The following is a 20,911-nucleotide window of genomic DNA, read 5'->3' as shown; positions in this document are numbered from 1 at the left end:
CTTATTAAGCAAATATTTACTCCTGAACTTATTTAGGCTTTCCATAACAAATTGGTTTATTTATTTCTTAACTCAAGATATTTCAGTTTTTCATTTTTAATTAATTTGTTTAAAAAAATCTAAAAACAATTCCACTTTGACATTATGGGGTATTGTGTGTAGCCAGTGTAACATCTACATTTTATCCATTTTAAATTCAGGCTGTAACAACAAAATGTGGGAAAAGTCAAGGGGTGTGAATACTTATTCAAATGTATATTATTTATCCAATGTACAGACTGACTCCCAGAGGGGCAGTCTTAAGGATATAGTAGCTCACAGTATAGAGACACTTGTCGGAGGCGTAAGGGTTATGTCAGGTCTCTTCACAAAAGAATAATAACTGTGTATCCCCTCAGGAGTACATGAGAATTAACTGGATATGACGCTAGTCTAATTCAGTTCCCTTACGGCTTGTAGGATTAGCTGTCGAGCGGTACTTAGGGTCCAATACAAAAACGATAAGACAGAATGTCCACTGGGGCTGTAGAGAGGGAGACTGCTTGAGAAAAAAAGGTGGGCAGGAGAGAAAGAGAGAGAGAGAGAGAGAGAGAGAGAGAGAGAGAGAGAGAGAGAGAGAGAGAGAGAGAGATGGAGGGAGAGAGAGAGAGAGAGAGAGAGAGAGAAACTGAGCTGCACTTCCTAACCTCCTGCCAAATGTATGACCATATTAGAGACACATATTTCCCTCAGATTACAGCGATCCACAAAGAATTTGAAAACAAACCCAATTTTGATAAACTCCCTTATCTACTGGGTGAAAAACCACAGTGTGCCATCACAGCTGCAATATTTGTGACCTGTTGCCACAAGAAAAGGGCAACCAGTGAAGAACAAACACCATTGTAAATACAACCCATATTTATGTTTATTTATTTTCCCATTTGTACTTTAACTATTTGCACATTGTTACAACACTGTATATATACATAATATGACATCTGAAATGTCTTTATTCTTTTGAAACTTCTGAGTGTAATGTTTACTGTTAATATTTATTGTTTATTTCACTTTTGTTTACTATCTACTTCACTTGCTTTGGCAATGTTAACACACGTTTCCCATGCCAATAAAGCCCTTAAATTGAAATGAATTGAATTGAGAGAGAGAGAGAGCGAGAGAAGAGAGAGAGAGAGAGAGAGAGAGAGAGAGAGAGAGATGGAGGGAGAGAGAGAGAGAAGCAATAATGAGGTCGAGAGAAAGAGAGCGAGACAGAGAGAGACAGAGAGAGAGAGAGAGAGAGAGAGAGAGAGATGGAGGGAGAGAGAGAGAGAGAAGCAATAATGAGGTCGAGAGAAAGAGAGCGAGACAGACAGAGAGAGAGAGGGGTGAGGGAAACAGAGAGAGGAAATGTGACTAATGAAGGAGTGATAGTGATTGAAAAGAGTGAAAGAGAGTGGGTCGTTCAGAAGTGTGTGAGTTAAGGTGAGCTCCATGGGGTTCTGTCATGTGCATACCGTGGCCAGTACCAATACAGAGAGGGCTTCTCCATGATTTGGGCCTTTTTTATTTAGGCAGATAACACAGCAAAACAGAACCTTCAGGGAATGATCCAAATACCCTCTCCTTCCCCCCTCTCACCTCTCTCTTTATCTTCCCCCTAAATCCCTCCCTCATGATCCAAATACCCTCTCCTTCCCCCTCTCACCTCTCTCTTTATCTTCCCCTAAATCCCTCCCTCATTATCCAAATACCCTCTCCTTCCCCCTCTCACCTCTCTCTCCATCTTTCCCTCCGTCCCTCTTTCTTCTCTTCCTGGGTGGGCTCTCTCTCTCCCCCCTCTCTCTCTCTCTCTCTCTCTCTCTCTCTCTCTCTCTACTCTCTCTCTCTCTCTCTCCCCCTTCTCTCTCTCTCTCCCCCTCTCTCTCTCTCTCTCTCTCTCTCTCTCTGCTCTCTCTCCCCTTCTATCTCTCTCTCCCTCTCTCTCTCCCTCTCTCTCTCCCCTTCTCTCTCTCTCTCTCTCTGCTCTCTCTCCCCCTTCTCTCTCTCTCTCTCTCTCTCTCTCTCTTTATGAATGGTTAAATAAAGAGCTTTTAAAAGTAAAAAGTATCTCTCTCTCCCTCTCCCTCCTTCCCTCTTTTCTCTCCATATCCCTGCAAGCTAACACAGAGCCTCCTGCCTAGCTCCTCAAACATGCAAGGCAGTCACACTCTCATAGAAGGAGGCAGTCATTAGCTGTGATGCTACGCTAATGATGCTGTGCTCATTCTCCCTTTAGCCTACTCATTGTAGAAAAATTATATGAAACTGCACAGTGGGTGGAAGCTTGTTGATTGCTTGTGTCATTATCACCGGCACTGCAATACTGAGGTAGTATGAACTGTATAGTACTGTGGAGTACTGTTGAAGTAGTATGAACTGCACAGTACTGTGGAATACTGTTGAGGTAGTATGAACTGTATAGTGCTGTGGAGTACTGTTGAAGTAATATGAACTGCACAGTACTGTGGAGTACTGTTGAGGTAGTATGAACTGAACAGTACTGTGGAGTACTGTTGAGGTAGTATAAACTGCACAGTACTGTGGAGTACTGTTGAGGTAGTATGAACTGCACAGTACTGTGGAGTACTGTTGAAGTAGTATGAACTCTATAGTACTGTGGAGTACTGTTGAAGTAGTATGAACTGCACAGTACTGTGGAGTACTGTTGAGGTAGTATGAACTGTATAGTACTGTGGAGTACTGTTGAGGTAGTATGAACTGTATAGTACTGTGGAGTACTGTTGAGGTAGTATGAACTGTATAGTACTGTGGAGTCCTGTTGAGGTAGTATGAACTGAACGTTGTGGTAGTATGATCATTTAATCATTTTCTGCTAAGGTACTGTAAAAGAAGACACTATTCCAAAGTCCTTCAGTCTTTTCCATTAGCGTTGTTAGCGAACGCTGTAACTACCTTTCCTCAGCACTGTCAGCCGAGCCCATTAGCCATTTTATCCATTAGCATCACCACCATTAGCAAAGGCTCATTATCAGGACTGCAATCATTACTCAAAAACTACCTGCCGCCCATGACTGCGGTCGGATTAGATAGATATACAGTACCAGTCAAAAGTTTGGACACACCTACTCATTCAAGGGTTTTTCTTTATTTTTAACTAATTTCTACATTGTAGAATAATAGTGAAGACATCAAAACTATGAAATAACACATATGGAATCATGTAGTAACCAATTTTTTTTTAAATAAATCCAAATATATTTTAGATTTTAGATTCTTCAAAGTCTTGGCATTCTCTCAACCAGTCACTTTGACTGGTACTGTACCTTGATGGGCTAACCCACGTGTCAAACTCATTCCGAGTGACTGCGGGTTTTCGCTCTTCCCTTGTACTTGATTGATGAATTAAGGTCACTAATTAGTAAGGAACTCCCCTCACCTGGTTGTCTAGGTCTTAATTGTAAGTCGCTCTGGATAAGAGCGTCTGCTAAATGACGAAAATGTAAATGAAAATGTTAATTGAAAGGAAAAACCAAAAACCAGCAGACACTAGGCCCTCCATGGAATGAGTTTGACACCCTTGGGCTGACTTATTGCACTGGGTATCTTCTCAAACTAAATCAACCTTGCTCTTCAGTGACCAAAACAGCTCAAATGATTCTTATTCTTTTCAGATGTATCTGTCAATGATAAATGACTAGCTATAGGATGACTGAGTGGCTTCTGTCACCAAGTAAACATTGATGGATCGGTCAGGCACCATCCATTACGGTGTGTGTGTGCATCTGTGTGTGCGTGTGCGCTTGCATCTGTGTGTGAGCATGTGTGTGTACACGCGGCTACATGGGGATCTGTGCAGGTCATTGAAAGACCGCTCGTGCCTGTCAATGCAATACAATTCTACTCCGATGCGCTCTGCAGAGATTGGGAGAACAGTGCACATCGCAACGCATTCGGGGGACACTCTGATCCAACTCTGATCTGCGTAATTGTTTGACATTGCGATTTCTGTGTGATTTATTTGACTGAAATCTATATTCTGCTTGTACCCTCAAAATATGTGACTTGTCCCGAACAAGCATTAATGTCAAGCCCTGGTGTCCTTACTGTCTTCATGCCCACGATGGACTGCTCCACCTTGGTGACGTAGGTGACGTGGTCTTCATTGGAGCGCAGCTCTCTCTGTTGGATCCTCTCATAGATGCCCACCACCATGTCTCTGGGAATGTCAGCGCCGTCATCCACCCCTAGACACACACACACACACACACACACACACACACAAACCATGTTCTAGAAACAGTGGCAATGTTTGAGAGGCCCAAACACACACATGCAATCCCAAATACACAGACATCCACACAGAGGCACAGTGACACAAGCCTGCAAACTACTGTAAACTACTGTAAACTACTGTAATCTACTGTAAACTATTGTAAACTACTGTAAACTACTGTAAACTACTGTAAACTACTGTAACTACTGTAAACTACTGTAAACTACTGTAAACTACTGTATGATACTGTAAACTACTGTAAACTACTGTAAGATACTGTAAGCTACTTGTAAACTACTGTAATCTACTGTAAACTACTGTACACTATTGTAAGATGCTGTAAACTACTGTAAACGGTTGTAAACTACTGTAAACTACTGTAAACTATATTAAGCTATTGTAAGATACTGTAAACTACTGTAAGCGATTGTAAGCTACTGTAAACTATTGTAAGCTACTGTAAACTACTGTAAACTACTGTAAGCTACTGTAAACTACTACACAATATTGTAAGCTACTGTAAGCTACTGTAAACTACTGTAAGCTACTGTAAACTATTGTAAACTAGTGTAAGATACTGTAAGCTACTGTAAGCTACTGTAAATTATTGTAAACTATTGTAAGCTACTGTAAACTACTGTAAACTATTGTAATCTACTGTAAACTACTGTAAGCTACTGTAAACTACTGTGAACTATTGTAAGCTACTGTAAGTTACTGTAAACTAATGTAAGCTACTGTAAGCTACTGTAAACTACTCTAAGCTACAGCACCACAGCACATACATACATGCATGCAGAAACAGCCCAGCCCATGACACATTCAGTAGTCTTTCTATTGTGTGTGTATGTGTGGGTTCGGCATGTGTGTGGGTGTGTGTGTATGCGTGATTTTGTGTCTGTGCATGTGTGTGTTTATTGTGTGTATGTGTGTGTGTGTATTGATCTCAGTGAAGCTGTGAAATAAGAGAGTTGAATGGTGAATGCTCTGTGTTCTGGTGGAAGAGCCATGCTGTGTGTACACTGGCCCACAGGAAGCTCCCTCCAACACACACACACACACACACACACCATGTTGGGCACAGCGCATCAAACACACACACACCACGTTGGGCACAGCGCACCAAACACACACACTCAGTCCCGATCACAGAGCACAACCAAACACACACACTCATATCTCAGTCATGATCACAGAGCACAAACAAACACACTCATTCAAACCACACCATCAAACACACACATATAGCGCCTCTACATAATCTATCAAACACACACACAGGCACGCGCACACACCACACCACACAACCCCACACACACATACATTCTATTAAAATAATGACAGAAGCAAATGTTAAATTAGTTAATTGCAAAAAAAACTCCCCTTGATGTTATGAAATATCCCACGACTCAAAATATTCAGACACCACGTAGCTCTGAATAAAGCACTTCAAAATATTCAGACTCCACATAGCTCTGAATACAGCACTTCTTCAAAAATATTTAGACTCCACATTGCTCTGAATAAAGCACTTTTCAAAATATTTAGACTACACAATGCTCTGAAAAAAGCACTTCTTCAAAATATTCAGACACCACGTAGCTCTGAATAAAGCACTTCAAAATATTCAGACTCCACATAGCTCTGAATACAGCACTTCTTCTAAAATATTTAGACTCCACATTGCTCTGAATAAAGCACTTTTCAAAATATTTAGACTACACAATGCTCTGAAAAAGCACTTCTTCAAAATATTTAGACTCCACATTGCTCTGAATAAAGCACTTCTTCAAAATATTCAGACTCCACATTCCTCTGAATATAGCACTTCTTCCCCTCAGCTGGGGACTGGGGGGAACATATCAACTGGGGACTGGGGGTAACATATCAACTGGGGACTGGGGAGAACATATCAACTGGGGACTTGGGGTAACATATCAACTGGGGACTGGGGGTAACATATCAACTGGGGACTGGGGAGAACATATCAACTGGGGACTGGGGCGAACATATCAACTGGGGATTGGGGCGAACATATCAACTGGGGATTGGGGCGAACATATCAACTGGGGACTGGGGGGAACATATCAACTGGGGACTGGGGGGAACATACTGTATCATTTGGCCGTGAGGCTGCCCTCTAGATAGACCCCATTATAGCCAGGGTGGTTCATTGAGGAACCAATGAGGCTGCTAGGTCGGGCATCATTTTGGAAAATGTAGACACTCGTCAGAGCAGTGACACAGATGCACCCTTGGATATGCTGAGGCATCACTCAACATTATGGAGTCAGCACAGTGGGAGGAAGAGGAGCAGGGTGTGTGTGTGGGGGGTGGGGGGTGTGTGTGTGTGTGTGATAGATTGAGAGGGGAGAGAGAGATACATAAAGATATAGGAGAGAGAGAGAGAGAGAGAGAGAGAGAGAGAGAGAGAGAGAGAGAGAGAGAGAGAGAGAGAGAGAGAGAGAGAGAGAGAGGGAGTGAGAGAGAGAGAGAGTGATTGAGAGAGAGCTGCTTACTGTGTCTTTCTCCTGATTTCTCTTCTTTTATGTGTTCTCTCCATCTCTCCCTGAACAAATTCAGGTAGTACATCTGACTGCACCACATACTACGGCCGTCCAGGACCAGCATGGCCCAACCCTGTGATAGGCCCTTTGGTCCAGGACCAGCATGGCCCACCCCTGTGATAGGCCCTTTGGTCCAGGACCAGCATGACCCACCCCTGTGATATGCCCTTTGGTCCAGGACCAGCATGGCCCACCCCTGTGATAGGTCCTTTGGTCCAGGACCAGCATGGCCCACCCCTGTGATAGGCCCTTTGGTCCCATACTCCAAAGAGACTTCACTATAGTACAATTAGATACATTAACAGTAAGACATTTATATATGGAGACGTTTCTAGAATACAATGTAAGTCATTAAACTAATTATATGTGCAACAGCGGTACAATTAGACACATCAAGAGTTATACTAATTATGTGAACACTGCCATATTTTGATACATTAAAAGTAAGACATTTATATATATGCAATGGTTTCTAGGATACAATACAAGTCATTTATTTAATTATATTCAGTGTCAATACATCAGGTTAGACATTGCAGAATGTTTTTACATTTCTGGTCCAGTGTAATTGAGTCAGTGAGCGCTCCTCTGTTATTCACTAATTAACATCCGACTCCATCTCTTAACTGTGTTTTCCCCTCCACTCAAAATATAGAGTGAGAGAGGAGGAAGGAGGGAGTGAGGGAGGGAGAAAGGGTGGAGGTAGGGAGAGAGACAGTAAGAGAGAGAAGGCTGAAAGATAGAAAGAGAGAGAACTAAGGAAAGAGAGAGAGGGAAAGAGAAGTAGACAGTCAGACAGAGAGAGAGAAAGAGAGAGAGAGAGAGAGAGAGAGAGAGAGAGAGAGAGAGAGAGAGAGAGAGAGAGAGAGAGAGAGAGAGAGAGAGAGAGAGAGAGAGAGAGAGAGAGAGAGAGATAGGACACAAACAGAGGGAGAGGGAGAAAGCCAAGCATCGTGGCATATCCTTATTTGCATGAGACACCCCGATTCATTTTCCGACTTAATGTAATTGTGAGGAGCCATCCGGATGAATCCATTCAAGTTGTACTGTATTGATCCCACAGTCCTGATGGATCCCTCCCTGGCAGCGGAAAACTATGATGCCGCTCTATCTTACCAACGTCCCAAATGGCACCCTATTCCTTATATAGTGCACTACTTTTGACCACAGCCCATAGGGAATAGGGTGCCATGGACCCTGGTCAAAGGTAGTGCACTATATAGAGAACAGGGTGCCATTTGGGACAAAACTGGTTTGAATTAGAGTAGGCTGACTGTTAGGGACAATGGATTGGGACTTTAGCCGTCCTCTCTTGTTACACGGATATTAAATCAGCTACAGACATTTCAAACGCTGGCAAATCATTGCAGCGACCTGATAGGTTGAATATCATGTCGTCGCTGTAGATTCAAGATTTAGTGGACTCTGTGAAAGGCTACACCATGTAGAAGCTATTTGGATAGGGTGTTAGTAGTAACTAACTAACTAGTAACTAACTAACTAGTAATTAACTAGTAACTACCTAACTAGTAACTACCTAACTAGTAACTAACTAACTAGTAACTAACTAGTAACTAACTAGTAACTACCTAACTAGTAACTAACTAACTAGTATAAAGTAAGTAGTAATTAACTATTACTTACCCGTTCCCCTCCCCTCCTCTACTCCCACCCTCCCCCTCCTCCCCATCTACCGCTCCAACACACACACACTATATTAAAGTAATGCCTCACCACGGAGGTTGCGTATGAAGTCCTCCAGCATCATCTTGCGGTCAGGCTTGATGTTGGGTGAGTACATGTCTGTGTTGAGGAGGATGATAGCGAAGGCCAGGATGAAGATGGTGTCGGGGTTGTGGAACTGCTGCACCACGTCCGGGTTACACATGCAGTACCGCTGACTGGAGAGGGTGGGGGGCAGGGGGAAAGGAGGGAGGGGTAGAGAGGGGGTTAGTATTTGTAAACTGACTTGATTATACACAACGGTTGTGGTCCTTCAAATCAGCAAAAACCCATAAACCAGTCTTATTTCTTATGCAACAAAAACCTCACAACCAGGACCCATAAGACCCCACACCCCCCAGAGGATCTGGAAAGAGGAACATGACGCATGGTAAGAGAGATTAATCAATCTTGCCATAGCATAGACCTCCCCGGCCTCTTCCTCAACAGAAACCTGCTAATTCACCTTGTTACATTACCATTACCTCATCACTACCAACCAGAATATACAGACAAGATGAAGTCCCTTCTCCCTAGCCACCACAAAGAACCTGGCAAACCAGCAGACAGACAGAACGACAGTAGTCAAATCAATCAATCAAATGTATTTTATAAAGCCCTTTTTACATCAGCAGTTGTCACAAAGCGCTACATAACTAGGGCAGTAGTGTATTTACGCTGTGCCCCATGGGATAGACAGCAGAAATCTCCCTGCCTAGGCACCTCTGCAGTAAAGATGACACAGGGTTGATGGAGGTCCCAGAGAACATCCTGAGATCTGAGAGGAAATACTGCTGGCCTAGCAGCTCCACACACCAACCACCCCTCCTCAATCTAACTGGCAGAGACACCTACGTGTGTGTGGAGTGTGTGTGTGTGTGTTTGACTGAGTGTTTATTTGATGACTAAGTGTGTGTGTGTGTGTGTGTCTATTCTAGTACAGTCAGTCTATCTACTTGGGGGGCGTTGTGAGAGGATGAAACATGAGGGCCTGTCCATGCCTTAACAGATAGCAGAGTCCATAGAGTAAAGAGTGTGATTTAGAATTCTCCACAGTGAAAACCCAGAACTCTCCAGACACTACCATTTAAATGACATTATGGGCAAAAACTGGTTGAATCAACATTGTTTCCACATCAATTCAACCATAAAAAAATTATATGTGATGATGTTGAATCAACATAGAAAACTGATTGTATTTTCAAAAGGTCATCGTCTTTTTTACACCATTTTTAACCTAAATCCAATGACAGGACGACATTTTTAGTTGATTTCATGTTGAATTCAAGTTAGTTGACAACTCAATCAAATGTAAATCAAAACTAGAAGTTGAACTGACGTCTGTGCCCAGTGGGTGACTGCACTGCTCGCTACAGTATGTCACAATGCATACGTACTCGCTCAGTGATAATGGTGTATTCATCATAGACGGCATCCCAAATGGCACACTATTCCCTACATAGGGGCCCTACTTTGAGGGCCCTGGTCAAAAGTAGTGCACTAAATAGGGAATAGGGTGCCATTTGGAATGCCGCCATATTGTCACGCTATGCTCTCCTCTGCATTGGCAGCCAATTCAAATCTGTTATGTAACGTTTTTTTTACCGTAGCATGGAATGAGATTTCACACGGAAACTTCCTTTGTTAATTAATCAATCTATTATTTCAACGTGTGTGTGTGTGTGTGTGTGAGACACCCCATAGGGCCTCTACTGGAGCGTAAAGTGTAATTCCATATTAATAAATGATGGTTTCCAGGTAGGCTGGCCTGGCCTCCCTCCGGAGTCATGTGACCACTGAGCTGCATGATTGGAATCTACGTCTCAGTGGGCCAGGAATACACCCAGGTAGTGGACTAGCTATGTAGGGAATAAGTTGCCATTTGGGACTCAGACCGTGTACTCAGTTTGGGGTTCATCCCCACTGATTCTGCATCATCTAACGGAGACTAGCCTTTTATCTGAAAAATAACTTGTCTTAAGCCACATATTGTATGGTTTGCAGCAGTTGCACCATTAAGAACTGTGGTTAGACTTTAAGGAAGGCCTTGTAGCCAATCAAAGCACAATAGCTTTTTCTTATGAATAATAAAGTCTGTGTTCTATACATTTCTCTTTGCTTTTCTACCTGAAAGAGTGAAATACCAGATATCCCTAGAAAGAGAAAACCCTATATTCCCTTCCCTTCCTTTATTTCAGTGAAGGGAGTAAAGAATCGTGTGTGTGTGTGTGTATGTGTGTGTGTGTGTATGTGTGTGTGTGTGAATGCCAAACAGTGTTGGGTTCATTATTAGCTGACACACGCCAAGCTACAGAGGCTGCCAGGTGTTTATTTTCTCCTCTCTTGTGATTCTTCACACGTTCTCTCTCTCCCTTTCCTCCCTCTCTCTCTCATTTCCCTGCCACCAGCCTTTCTTGCTGTGTTTACATTCATACCTCTTTCTCTATCCGTCTCTCCCTTTCTTTCTTTAAGTCTCTCCCTATCCCCTCACTCTCTATGAAGTCTGTCTCTCTCCCTCCATCCCGTCATCATTCTCTCTCTCAGACTCTCTCTCTCGTTTTCTCTCCTTCAAGTCTCTCCCCCTCTCTCTTTTTTATTCTCTCTCTCTCTCCATCGCTGTTTGGAGGAGCAGGGGAGGCCGGCGGAGATGAGAGAGCTGTGCTTATTTATAAACCTCTCCTCCCTCATTCCCTCCCTGACTCTTTACCCCGCCCCTCTCTGTGCCACACGCACTCGGCGCCAATCGTACCCAAAACAAATACCAGCCGTCGGTCTCTGTGCCCGCTCACGACGGCACACAACACTCTTGTTAGCGACGCACCTTGACAAACGTGACAGCTGGCCATATCGTAATTGGAGCGGGTATTCAAGGACGCTGGTTAGCACAGAGCAACGCAGCTGTGGCATAAATGGGATAACCATTTAGACTCGGAAACCAGGAAGTTGTACTTATCCTGTCTGTTGAGATTGCCTGTTGTTTCAGAGCACCTAGCCAAGAGGAAGGCTGGGTCAACCATCTAAATGGAGGGAGGGTTGAAACGAGCCCGATTTAACCAGTCTGAATGCAGTGAAACAATGGTGCGTTCAGCATTCAGGCTGTATAACCAGGCTATGTAGAAACTGGAAAGTTTTGATAGGATTTGGGTTGACTGGTGAAGTGAGACGTGAACTGAAAAAAATTCCTAGCGCTGTGTTTTAGGCTCAGACACACATGGACCTTAGTGCTATCGACAATGTCCTGCCCACCCATGGACAACAAGAGGGCAGAGACACTATAGGGCTGTGCCTCGCCTGATGTTGAGCTTAACTCACTTGAACGTTGCAGTCTTTTAGGCCTTCTAAACCTGAGACAAAGGTCTCTCTGTTTGTCCCAGTAGTGACCTCATATGTTCATAACTGACTGACTTTGTACTGGATTTGGATGACTTATCTGAATTGTCTTGTTTTTTTCAGCCCTGTGTCAAACCCCCTCCAGGATGAGTTTCGTTTATAGTTTCGTTTAGTTTAGTAAGATACCCATTAGTCCATCAATGCTACTCTTCCTGGGATTATTCACAAAGCAATATATCACACACACAAATGATTGATTGATTGATTAATAGATTGATTGACTAACTGATTGATTGATTGACTGACTGATTGACTGACAGACTGACTGAATAATGGAGCTCACCTGAAGGCCTCGATCAGTCTCTCCACCTTCTGGGCCTCTCCCTGGACTCTGATGTGAGCCTGGAACTTCCTCAGAGCCTCGTCCAGCTCCATCCCTGAGAAATCCATCTCATCCACCACACAACTACAGGAAAGAAAGAGAAGGAGGGAGGCAGAGAGAGAGAGAGAGAGGGAAGGGGTGGAGAAAGGGAGAGATATAGAGAGGGAGGCAGAGAGGCAGAGAGAGAGAGAGAGAGAGAGAGAGAGAGAGAGAGAGAGAGAGAGAGAGAGAGAGAGAGAGAGAGAGAGAGAGAGAGAGAGAGAGAGAGAGAGAGAGAGAGAGAGAGAGAGAGAGAGAGAGAGAGAGAGAGAGAGAGAGAGAGAGAGAGAGAGAGAGAGAGAGAGAGAGAGAGGAAGGGGGGGTGGAGAAAGGGAGAGAGATAGAGGGAGGGAGGGAGGGAGAGAGAGAGACATATGTTACTTCTTCAGGAATCTGTAAACCACAGTTAGTATTCACATCAGACGCCACTTCCACTTCCACTTCCCCTGCCCTTGCGGCCGTGGGGAGGTGAACCCAGAAACGACTCAGAACTATCGGTAACAACTTTCACAACTTTCACTATGTCTACTTCAAGGTCAGTTTCGCCCAGGTATTATCCATGCATGGATGCAAGGACACCAGGGATAGGGCCCATCTAGCCCCGGCTACACCGCTATCACCGTTTCCCCCAGCACAGGGACACAAACCTTCAGAGCAGAAAATCCAGCCATTAATGGATGGGCTAGCTTAGTCAGAGGCAATTAAATCAGCTTAAATAAAAGAGATTTGCAAGCCAGTTGGAATAAATGCATGGGAATTAGTGATTTCTGTAAGCAATGGCCGCCAAAGGGAGCGAGAAGATGAATGGATTCGTTGAAAAGTTGGATGACTGGGTGTTGAGGGTGAAACTTTCTCAGTTTGGATGAAAATGTTTCCTAGAGTGATGGAATCGAAGGATGATTATCTTGAAATCTCATCTGATAAATAATAATAATAATAATATGCCATTTAGCAGACGCTTTTATCCAAAGCGACTTACAATCATGTGTGCATACATTTTTACGTATGGGTGGTCCCGGGGATCGAACCCACTACCCTGGCGTTACAAGCGCCATGCTCTACCAATTGAGCTACTATCAAGTTGGGAGAGACAATTTCAAACCATGTAATTGTAAGTCATTGTGACACTATCTTGATAACCTATTGCATCATAGTTTACAATGTAATTTAGCTAGGACAATGACAGTGACTTCAGGTCATTATATTTGTTAGAACTGAAGTGGTTGAGTTATTTTAGATTTTGTCCTCAATTAACCTCGCTGTGGTCTAGCGGTCTGTAGCAGAATATTGAATATCTTAGAGGGGAACACACACACACACACACACAGACATACACTCAAATACACACATTTTGATTACCTCCCTTGATTAGCATATTTGTCAGGTACACGGTGGTAGGAGAAGTTACACGCCACATGTAGTGAAGTGTTTACAATGTATCAGGGGCTGCAGAACACACACCCACACACACACACACACACACACACACACACACACAAACACACAACCCACACCGCCCCCCGTCCAAGCACACAAACACACATTTTGATTGCCTCCCAGCAAGACAGAACCAGGTTTGTTCACCTCCACCTGATTAGAAGATGACAAGCAGAAAGTAGAGCTAATTTCTCTGCTATCAACAGGTTGTGGGGTAGACTGGTGTGTGTGTGTGTGTGTGTGTGTGTGTGTGTGTGTGTGTGTGTGTGTGTGTGTGTGTGTGTGTGTGTGTGTGTCAGACTACAGTAGAGCCAAATAAGCTCAGGGGGGAGAAGCAATCTTTAGGGAACAAAATCTATAACGGTGATAGGGCTTAATTGGACTTGAGACATTTTAACTGGACTTATTTATGCCTGCAAAGCGGCAGGAGTATGTGCTTTAACGCTTTGGCTAATATCAATGCAGCGGTTGTGTTCCATCACTGAGAGGGGGGTAAAGGGTGGAGGACACATACACACACACTTTGAGGAACACACGTGTGAAAGCTCACATACACACACTCACTCCTGCTCACACACAATACACACCAAGGTACACACATTCTCTCTCTGTTTCTCTCTCCGTTTCTCTCTCTGTTTCACTCTCTCTCTCTCTCTGTCTCTCTGTTTCGCTCTCTCTGTTTCTCTCTCAGTTTCTCTCTGTTTCTCTCTCTATGTTTCTCCCTCTCTCTGTTTCTCTCTCTGTTTCTCTCTCTGTCTCTCTCTGTTTCTCTCTCTCTCTGTTTCTCTCTCTCTCTCTCTCTCTCTCTGTTTCTCCTCTCTCTCTCTCTCTCTCTCTCTCTCTCTCTCTCTCTCTGTTTCTCCCTCTCTCTCTCTCTCTCTCTCTCTCTCTCTCTCTCTGTGTGTTTCTCTCCCTCTGTTTCTCTCTGTTTCTCTCTCTGTTTCTCTCTCTCTGTCTCTCTCTCTGTTTCTCTCTCTCTCTGTTTCTCTCTCTCTCTTTTGATCTCTCTCTCTCTCTGTTTCTCCCTCTCTCTCTCTGTTTCTCTCTCTCTGTTTCTCTCTCTGTTTCTCTCTGTTTCTCTCTCTGTTTCTCTCTCTGTTTCTCTGTCTCTGTTTCTCTCTCTGTTTCTCTCTCTGTGTATCTCTCTCTGTTTCTCTCTCTCTCTCTGTTTCGCTCTCTCTCTTTCGATCTCTCTCTCTCTCTCTCTCTCTCTCTGTTTTTGTTTCTCTCTCTGTTTCACACACACACACACACACACAGCCTCCCCACCTGCACACAGACACACCACACTACAGCCCCTACCCCTCACATCACCAATATTCATGTTATCCCCATGACTGATTTTCACATTAGACCCTAATTCCCATCACTCTCCCTTGAATACATTTTTCCCTGCGCCGCAAGGTGCTATGGGATAGCCTCCCCGGCGGAGGATACATGGGATGCTGCCTTCAAAATCGCCGAAAGAAGGCACCTTAGAAGGGAGCATTTTAAGGTACCTTGGGATTGGGACATGCCAATTTTGACATCCTGCCTAGAAATGCTGCATCAAAAGGAAGCATCCTTGTCAATTGGGACACAGCCTATATCTCAAGTGCTCTCACACACACACACCTACACTGTAGCATGTTCAGCCTCAATATCACCTCCATTAAAGAGCAGACCGGTATAGAGCTACAGCTACTAATCAGGAAAATAGCACAGATCTATATCACATTCTGTGGGATTTAAATAATTATATGTCAACTACGGTGGAATTCTAAAAGCGTATCCGTTTTTCACTATACAGTTTATATATATATATATCCATTTGGTGTACTTCAAATGCTGAGGGAGAGTGTAGGGTTCGAGTTAGGGGTCCTGGAATAGTGGGGTCGTACCCTTAGAGGAGTTAAGGGTCCTGGACTAGTGGGGTCGTACCCTTAGAGGAGTTAAGGGTCCTGGACTAGTGGGGTCGCCCTTAGAGGAGTTAAGGGTCCTGGACTAGTGGGGTCGTACCCTTAGAGGAGTTAAGGGTCCTGGACTAGTGGGGTCGTACCCTTAGAGGAGTTAAGGGTCCTGGACTAGTGGGGTCGTACCCTTAGAGGAGTTAAGGGTCCTGGACTAGTGGGGTCGTACCCTTAGAGGAGTTAAGGGTCCTGGACTAGTGGGGTCGTACCCTTAGAGGAGTTAAGGGTCCTGGACTAGTGGGGTCGTACCCTTAGAGGAGTTAAGGGTCCTGGACTAGTGGGGTCGTACCCTTAGAGGAGTTAAGGGTCCTGGACTAGTGGGGTCGTACCCTTAGAGGAGTTAAGGGTCCTAGACTAGTGGGGTCGTGCACCTTAGAGGAGTTAAGGGTCCTAGACTAGTGGGGTCGTACCCTTAGAGGAGTTAAGGGTCCTGGACTAGTGGGGTCGTACCCTTAGAGGAGTTAAGGGTCCTGGACTAGTGGGGTCGTACCCTTAGAGGAGTTAAGGGTCCTGGAATAGTGGGGTCGTACCCTTAGAGGAGTTAAGGGTCCTGGAATAGTGGGGTCGTACCTTTAGATAACACATTTTTCAGTGGTTTGAGGATCAGGTCAACACTTTGAGAAAAGAGAACATGTTGACTTGAATGAGAGACAGGGAGAGAAAGAGAGAGGGAGAGAGAGAGGGAGAGAGAGAGAGAGAGAGAGAGAGAGAGAGAGAGAGAGAGAGAGAGAGAGAGAGAGAGAGAGAGAGAGAGAGAGAGAGAGAGAGAGAGAGAGAGAGAGAGAGAGAGAGAGAGAGAGAGAGAGAGAGAGAGAGAGAGAGAGAGAGAGAGAGAGAGAGAGAGAGAGAGAAAGACAGAGAGAGAGAGTGAGAAAGAGAGAGATAGAGAGAGAGAGAGAGAGAGAGAGAGAGAGAGAGAGAGAGAGAGAGAGAGAGAGAGAGAGAGAGAGAGAAAGACAGAGAGAGAGAGAGAGAAAGAGAGAGATAGAGAGAGAGAGAGAGAGAGAGAGAGAGAGAGAGAGAGTGAGAAAGAGAGAGAGAGAAGGATAATGACTGAGGTTAAAGGAGAAAGGCAGGCTGAACGCTTGCAGAGAGAGAGAGACCAATGAATAAAGGAACAGAGACAATGAGAGAAATAGAGCTGCATTTCAAAGAGATTCCAGGACTCATGTAATGAGATGTGCAGTGTGTGTGTATGTGTGAGTGTGTGTGTGTGTGTGTGTGTGTTTGTGTGCGTGTGTGTGTGTACATACGTCTGTGCATGTGTCCTCTTAAGAACACCTAAAAGAGAAGTCCCCCCCCAAAAAAACAGCTGATTAACAATTCCTTTGAAACAAAAGGCTTTGAACTGCTTTGGGTCCTCGTCTTAATCATTATTTAATCGGCTGTGTGTGTGTGTGTGTGTGTGTGTGTGCGTGTGTGCATGCGTGATAGAATAGTGCATTAGAGTTCTTTATCTAAGTTGAAACTGTGATGTATTTTTACAATAGAACGTAGACTGTCACAGCACTGAGAACAGTCGCCCAATGATCAGCTGTTAAGACTTTCATCTGTCACTTTAATCTGAAATATGGCGGTAGGCACTCTCAATGGAAAATTGGTCTGGAGAATTTCATTTGAGTTTTTCTAAAATGTCATGCCCAAAAGCCACTGCATTTATAGATTGACCCATATAGATTGACCCATATCTCCACTATCTCTGACTGGCCTTGGGGAGGTATTTTTAGGCTACCATCTTACTGTTTGTTGGTGTTTTTATATGATGTCTTTACTCTGAAAGGTATCCTCACACACACACACACACACAGACCGACAGACAGACAAGCAGAGAGACAGGCAGACAAGCAGGCAGGCAGGCAGGCAGCTAGACGCACACATATACACACACCTAAATTATAATGCATCATTTCAGGGTTGAGACTGGGTATATTTGATTTTGGCGATTGGTGTAGATTTAATTAAAAGATTGAGCTAGACAACGTCACAGACACTGAGAAACAAACACACACACACACACACAAACACAAACAGACACACACACAGAGTGGCGCTAGAATCCTCTTTTCTCCCAGACGGTCATATGGGTGAAAGACATCCAGGAGGATTATCCCAGAACATCACATGACAGCTCAGGGGGATTGTAAGATTGTCTCAAAACTATGGTGGTATTGTTAATATTCCCACTTCTTTGTTTATTACTGTCTGTGTGCTAAGCTCTCTCACTATGACTGTTTGAATAACAGTGTAGCCAAGTGCAAACAGGGACAGTGTAACACCCTAGCGCAGGGGTTCCCAAACTTTTTTTGGCCCACGACCCGATTTTGATATCTGAAAACTTTCACGACCCCAATCATGTGAGAATGTTTTTTTTTTATTAGCAGCCACTGTTTACTTTCTTATTTGGGGCTATGGAAGTCAATTGAAAAACATTCTAACAGTATTTCTGATTGTCTTCTCTACTCACCATCACATACTTATAATGTGGGTCTATGACAGTCAATTGCAAATGAGTCTGACATAATGTCTCCTACCTCACCACCATTAATGAGATGGGTGTGCATGATGTATGTCACGTCAGAGCTTCTCAAGGTCAGGGGGCGTGGTCGACAGTGCGCACGTCATCTCTGATGTCACATCCAACCTGGATTGATATTTGGTTTGAATGCAGACGAGAGCACTGATTCCAGCTTCACACAGATATCAGCTGGCAAAGGGTACCATTAGTTTTAATGCTCAGAGGCAGACGGCAGGGTATTCCGTTTGAGTCAGGAACCAAAACTCCTCCATAGTGACCCGTGAATGCGTTGTCTGCAGCATTCGGTAACATGACAGCTCGATCAGCTGTTCGATTTCACATACTGGCATGTCAACTGAGCCAGGATCACAGTCAAACGGATTGGGAAGTAGGTCCCAAAGTACTCTTCCAAGCGTTGGAGGTGAGCAGTCATCACTCATGTTGGACACTTACTGATGCTGTTTTCTGTTAGAAACATGCACAGCCGTGGGAAGGGGGCATGGTTCTCGTTTAAAAGACTCTCTCCAATAAGAATGATTTCCTCTGAATCCACTAATTTGGTCACTCATCTGTAGAATGTTTTTGTATTTTCCCTGCATGCTTGTGTTCCATTTGTTCAGTTTCCCAAATATGTCTGTTACATAGGCAAGGAGACTCATTTTCTTTTCATTATACAGAAAGTCAACCAAATCCTCTCTCAATGCAAATCTTTCCAACACCCCTCGATAACCACCAAGCCTTGGTGTGAAATAGAACATTGTCGTGCTCTGATCCCATATCTCCACATAGTTTTGAGAACAGGTGTGCACGCAGTGGATGTGGTTTGATGTACACTGAAAAAATATATAAATGCAACATGTAAATTGTTGGTCCCATGTTTCATGAGCTGAAATAAAAGATCCTAGAAATTTTCGATATGCACAAAAAGCGTATTTCTCTCAAATTTTATGCACAAACTTCTTTACATCCCTATTAGTGAGCATTTCTTCTTTGCCAAGATAATCCATCCACCTGACAGGTGTGGCAAATCAACAAGCTGATTAAACAGAATGATAATTACACAGGTGCACCTTGTGCTGTGGAAAATAAAAGGGCACTATAAAATGTGCAGTTTTGTCACACAACAAAATGCCACAGATGTCTCAAGTTTTGAGGGAGCGTGCAATTGGCATGCTGACTGCAGGAATGTCAACCAGAGCTGTTGCCCTAGAATTGAATGTTAATTTCTCTACCAAAAGCTGCCTCCAATGTTGTTTTAGAGAATTTGGCAGTATGTCCAACTGGCCTCACTACCGCAGACCACGTGTAACCACGCCAGCCCAGGACCTCCACATCTGGCTTCTTCACCTGCGATATCGTCTTAGGGGGGCTGAAACTCAGTAAAATCTTGCGTTTATATTTTTGTTCAGTATAGTTTACAATCGAAGATACCTGCTTCAGTATATCTCTGAGCTCTGTGCTCAGCTCTTTTGCCACCAGTTGCTCTCGGTGTATCATACAATGCATCCATTTGGCAAAGGGAGACACATTCATAACTAGAGTGCAGAGGCCTGCCCGCCGTCCCGCCATAGATGGAGCCTATAGTGCAAAAGCCCACCAATAGATTCCATGGAATCTGTTTTTAGTCAATATAGCTACGCACCACACTGAACATCCCATGTGCCGTAGAAAAATATATACACTTTTTTTTTTTTTCATTTAGCAGACGCTCTTATCCAGAACGACTTACAGGAGCAATTATGGTTAAGTGGCTTGCTCAAGGGCACATCGACAGATTTTTCACCTAGTCGGCTCGGGGCTTAGAACCAGCGACCTTTCGGTTACTGGCACAACGCTCTTAACCACTAAGCTACCTGCCGCCCCTACATTGTAGAATAATAGTGAAGACATCAAAACTATGAAATAACACATATGCAATCATGTAGTAACCAAAAACGTATTAAACAAATCAAAATATATTTTATATTTTCTTCAAATAGCCACCCTTTGCCTTGATGACAGCTTTGCACACTCTTGGCATTCTCTCAACCAGCTTCACCTGGAATGCTTTTCCAACAGTCTTGAAGGAGTTCCCACATATACTGAGTACTTGTTGGCTGCTTTTCCTTCACTCTGCGGTCCGACTCAGCCCAAACCATCTGAATTTGGTTGAGGTCGGGGGATTGTGGAGGCCAGGTCATCTGATGCAGCACTCCATCACTCTCCTTCTTGGTAAAATAGCCCTTACACAGCCTGGAGATGTGTGGGTCATTGTCCTGTTGAAAAACAAATGATAGTCCCACTAAGCCCAAACCAGATGGGCAAATAGTCTGGGTAGCCATTTGATTAGATGTTCAGGAGTCTTATGGCTTGGGGGTAGAAGCTGTTTAGAAGCCTCTTGGACCTCCAGTACCGCTTGCTGTGCGGTAGCAGAGAGAGCAGTCTATGACTAGGGTGGCTGGAGTCTTCCTCTGACACCGCCTGGTATAGAGGTTCTGCATAGTAGGAAGCTTGGCCCCAGTGATGTACTGGGCCGTACGCACTACCCTCTATAGTGCCTTGTGGTCGGAGGCCGAGCAGTTGCATACCAGGCAGTGATGCAACCAGTCAGGATGCTCTCGATGGTGCAGCTGTAGAATCTTTTGAGGATCTGAGAACCCATGCCAAATCTTTTCAGTCTCCTGAGGGGGAATAGGTTTTGTCGTGCCCTCTTCACGACTGTTTTGGTTGCTTGGA

General features: G+C 44.1%; 1 protein-coding gene across 5 annotated transcripts in view; it reads right to left on the bottom strand.

Moving 5' to 3' along the window:
* LOC121543398 (IQ motif and SEC7 domain-containing protein 3) overlaps positions 1 to 20,911 on the bottom strand; it is a 165,100-nt gene that overhangs the window by 30,365 nt on the left and 113,824 nt on the right. For all 5 annotated transcript variants that reach the window (XM_041853231.2, XM_041853232.2, XM_041853233.2 and 2 more), the window contains 3 exons: positions 12,218 to 12,340; positions 8,557 to 8,723; positions 4,087 to 4,226 (listed from right to left, as the gene is read on the bottom strand). In XM_041853231.2, the coding sequence (XP_041709165.2) occupies positions 4,087 to 4,226; positions 8,557 to 8,723; positions 12,218 to 12,340 (430 nt within the window). The remainder of the gene's footprint in view (positions 1 to 4,086; positions 4,227 to 8,556; positions 8,724 to 12,217; positions 12,341 to 20,911) is intronic.

The sequence above is a fragment of the Coregonus clupeaformis genome, chromosome 28, assembly GCF_020615455.1.
Source record: "Coregonus clupeaformis isolate EN_2021a chromosome 28, ASM2061545v1, whole genome shotgun sequence".
In the NCBI taxonomy this organism is placed as follows: Eukaryota; Metazoa; Chordata; class Actinopteri; order Salmoniformes; family Salmonidae; genus Coregonus; species Coregonus clupeaformis.
Note: the sequence above shows the minus strand (reverse complement) of the source record. Positions and strands in the feature narration are given on the sequence as shown.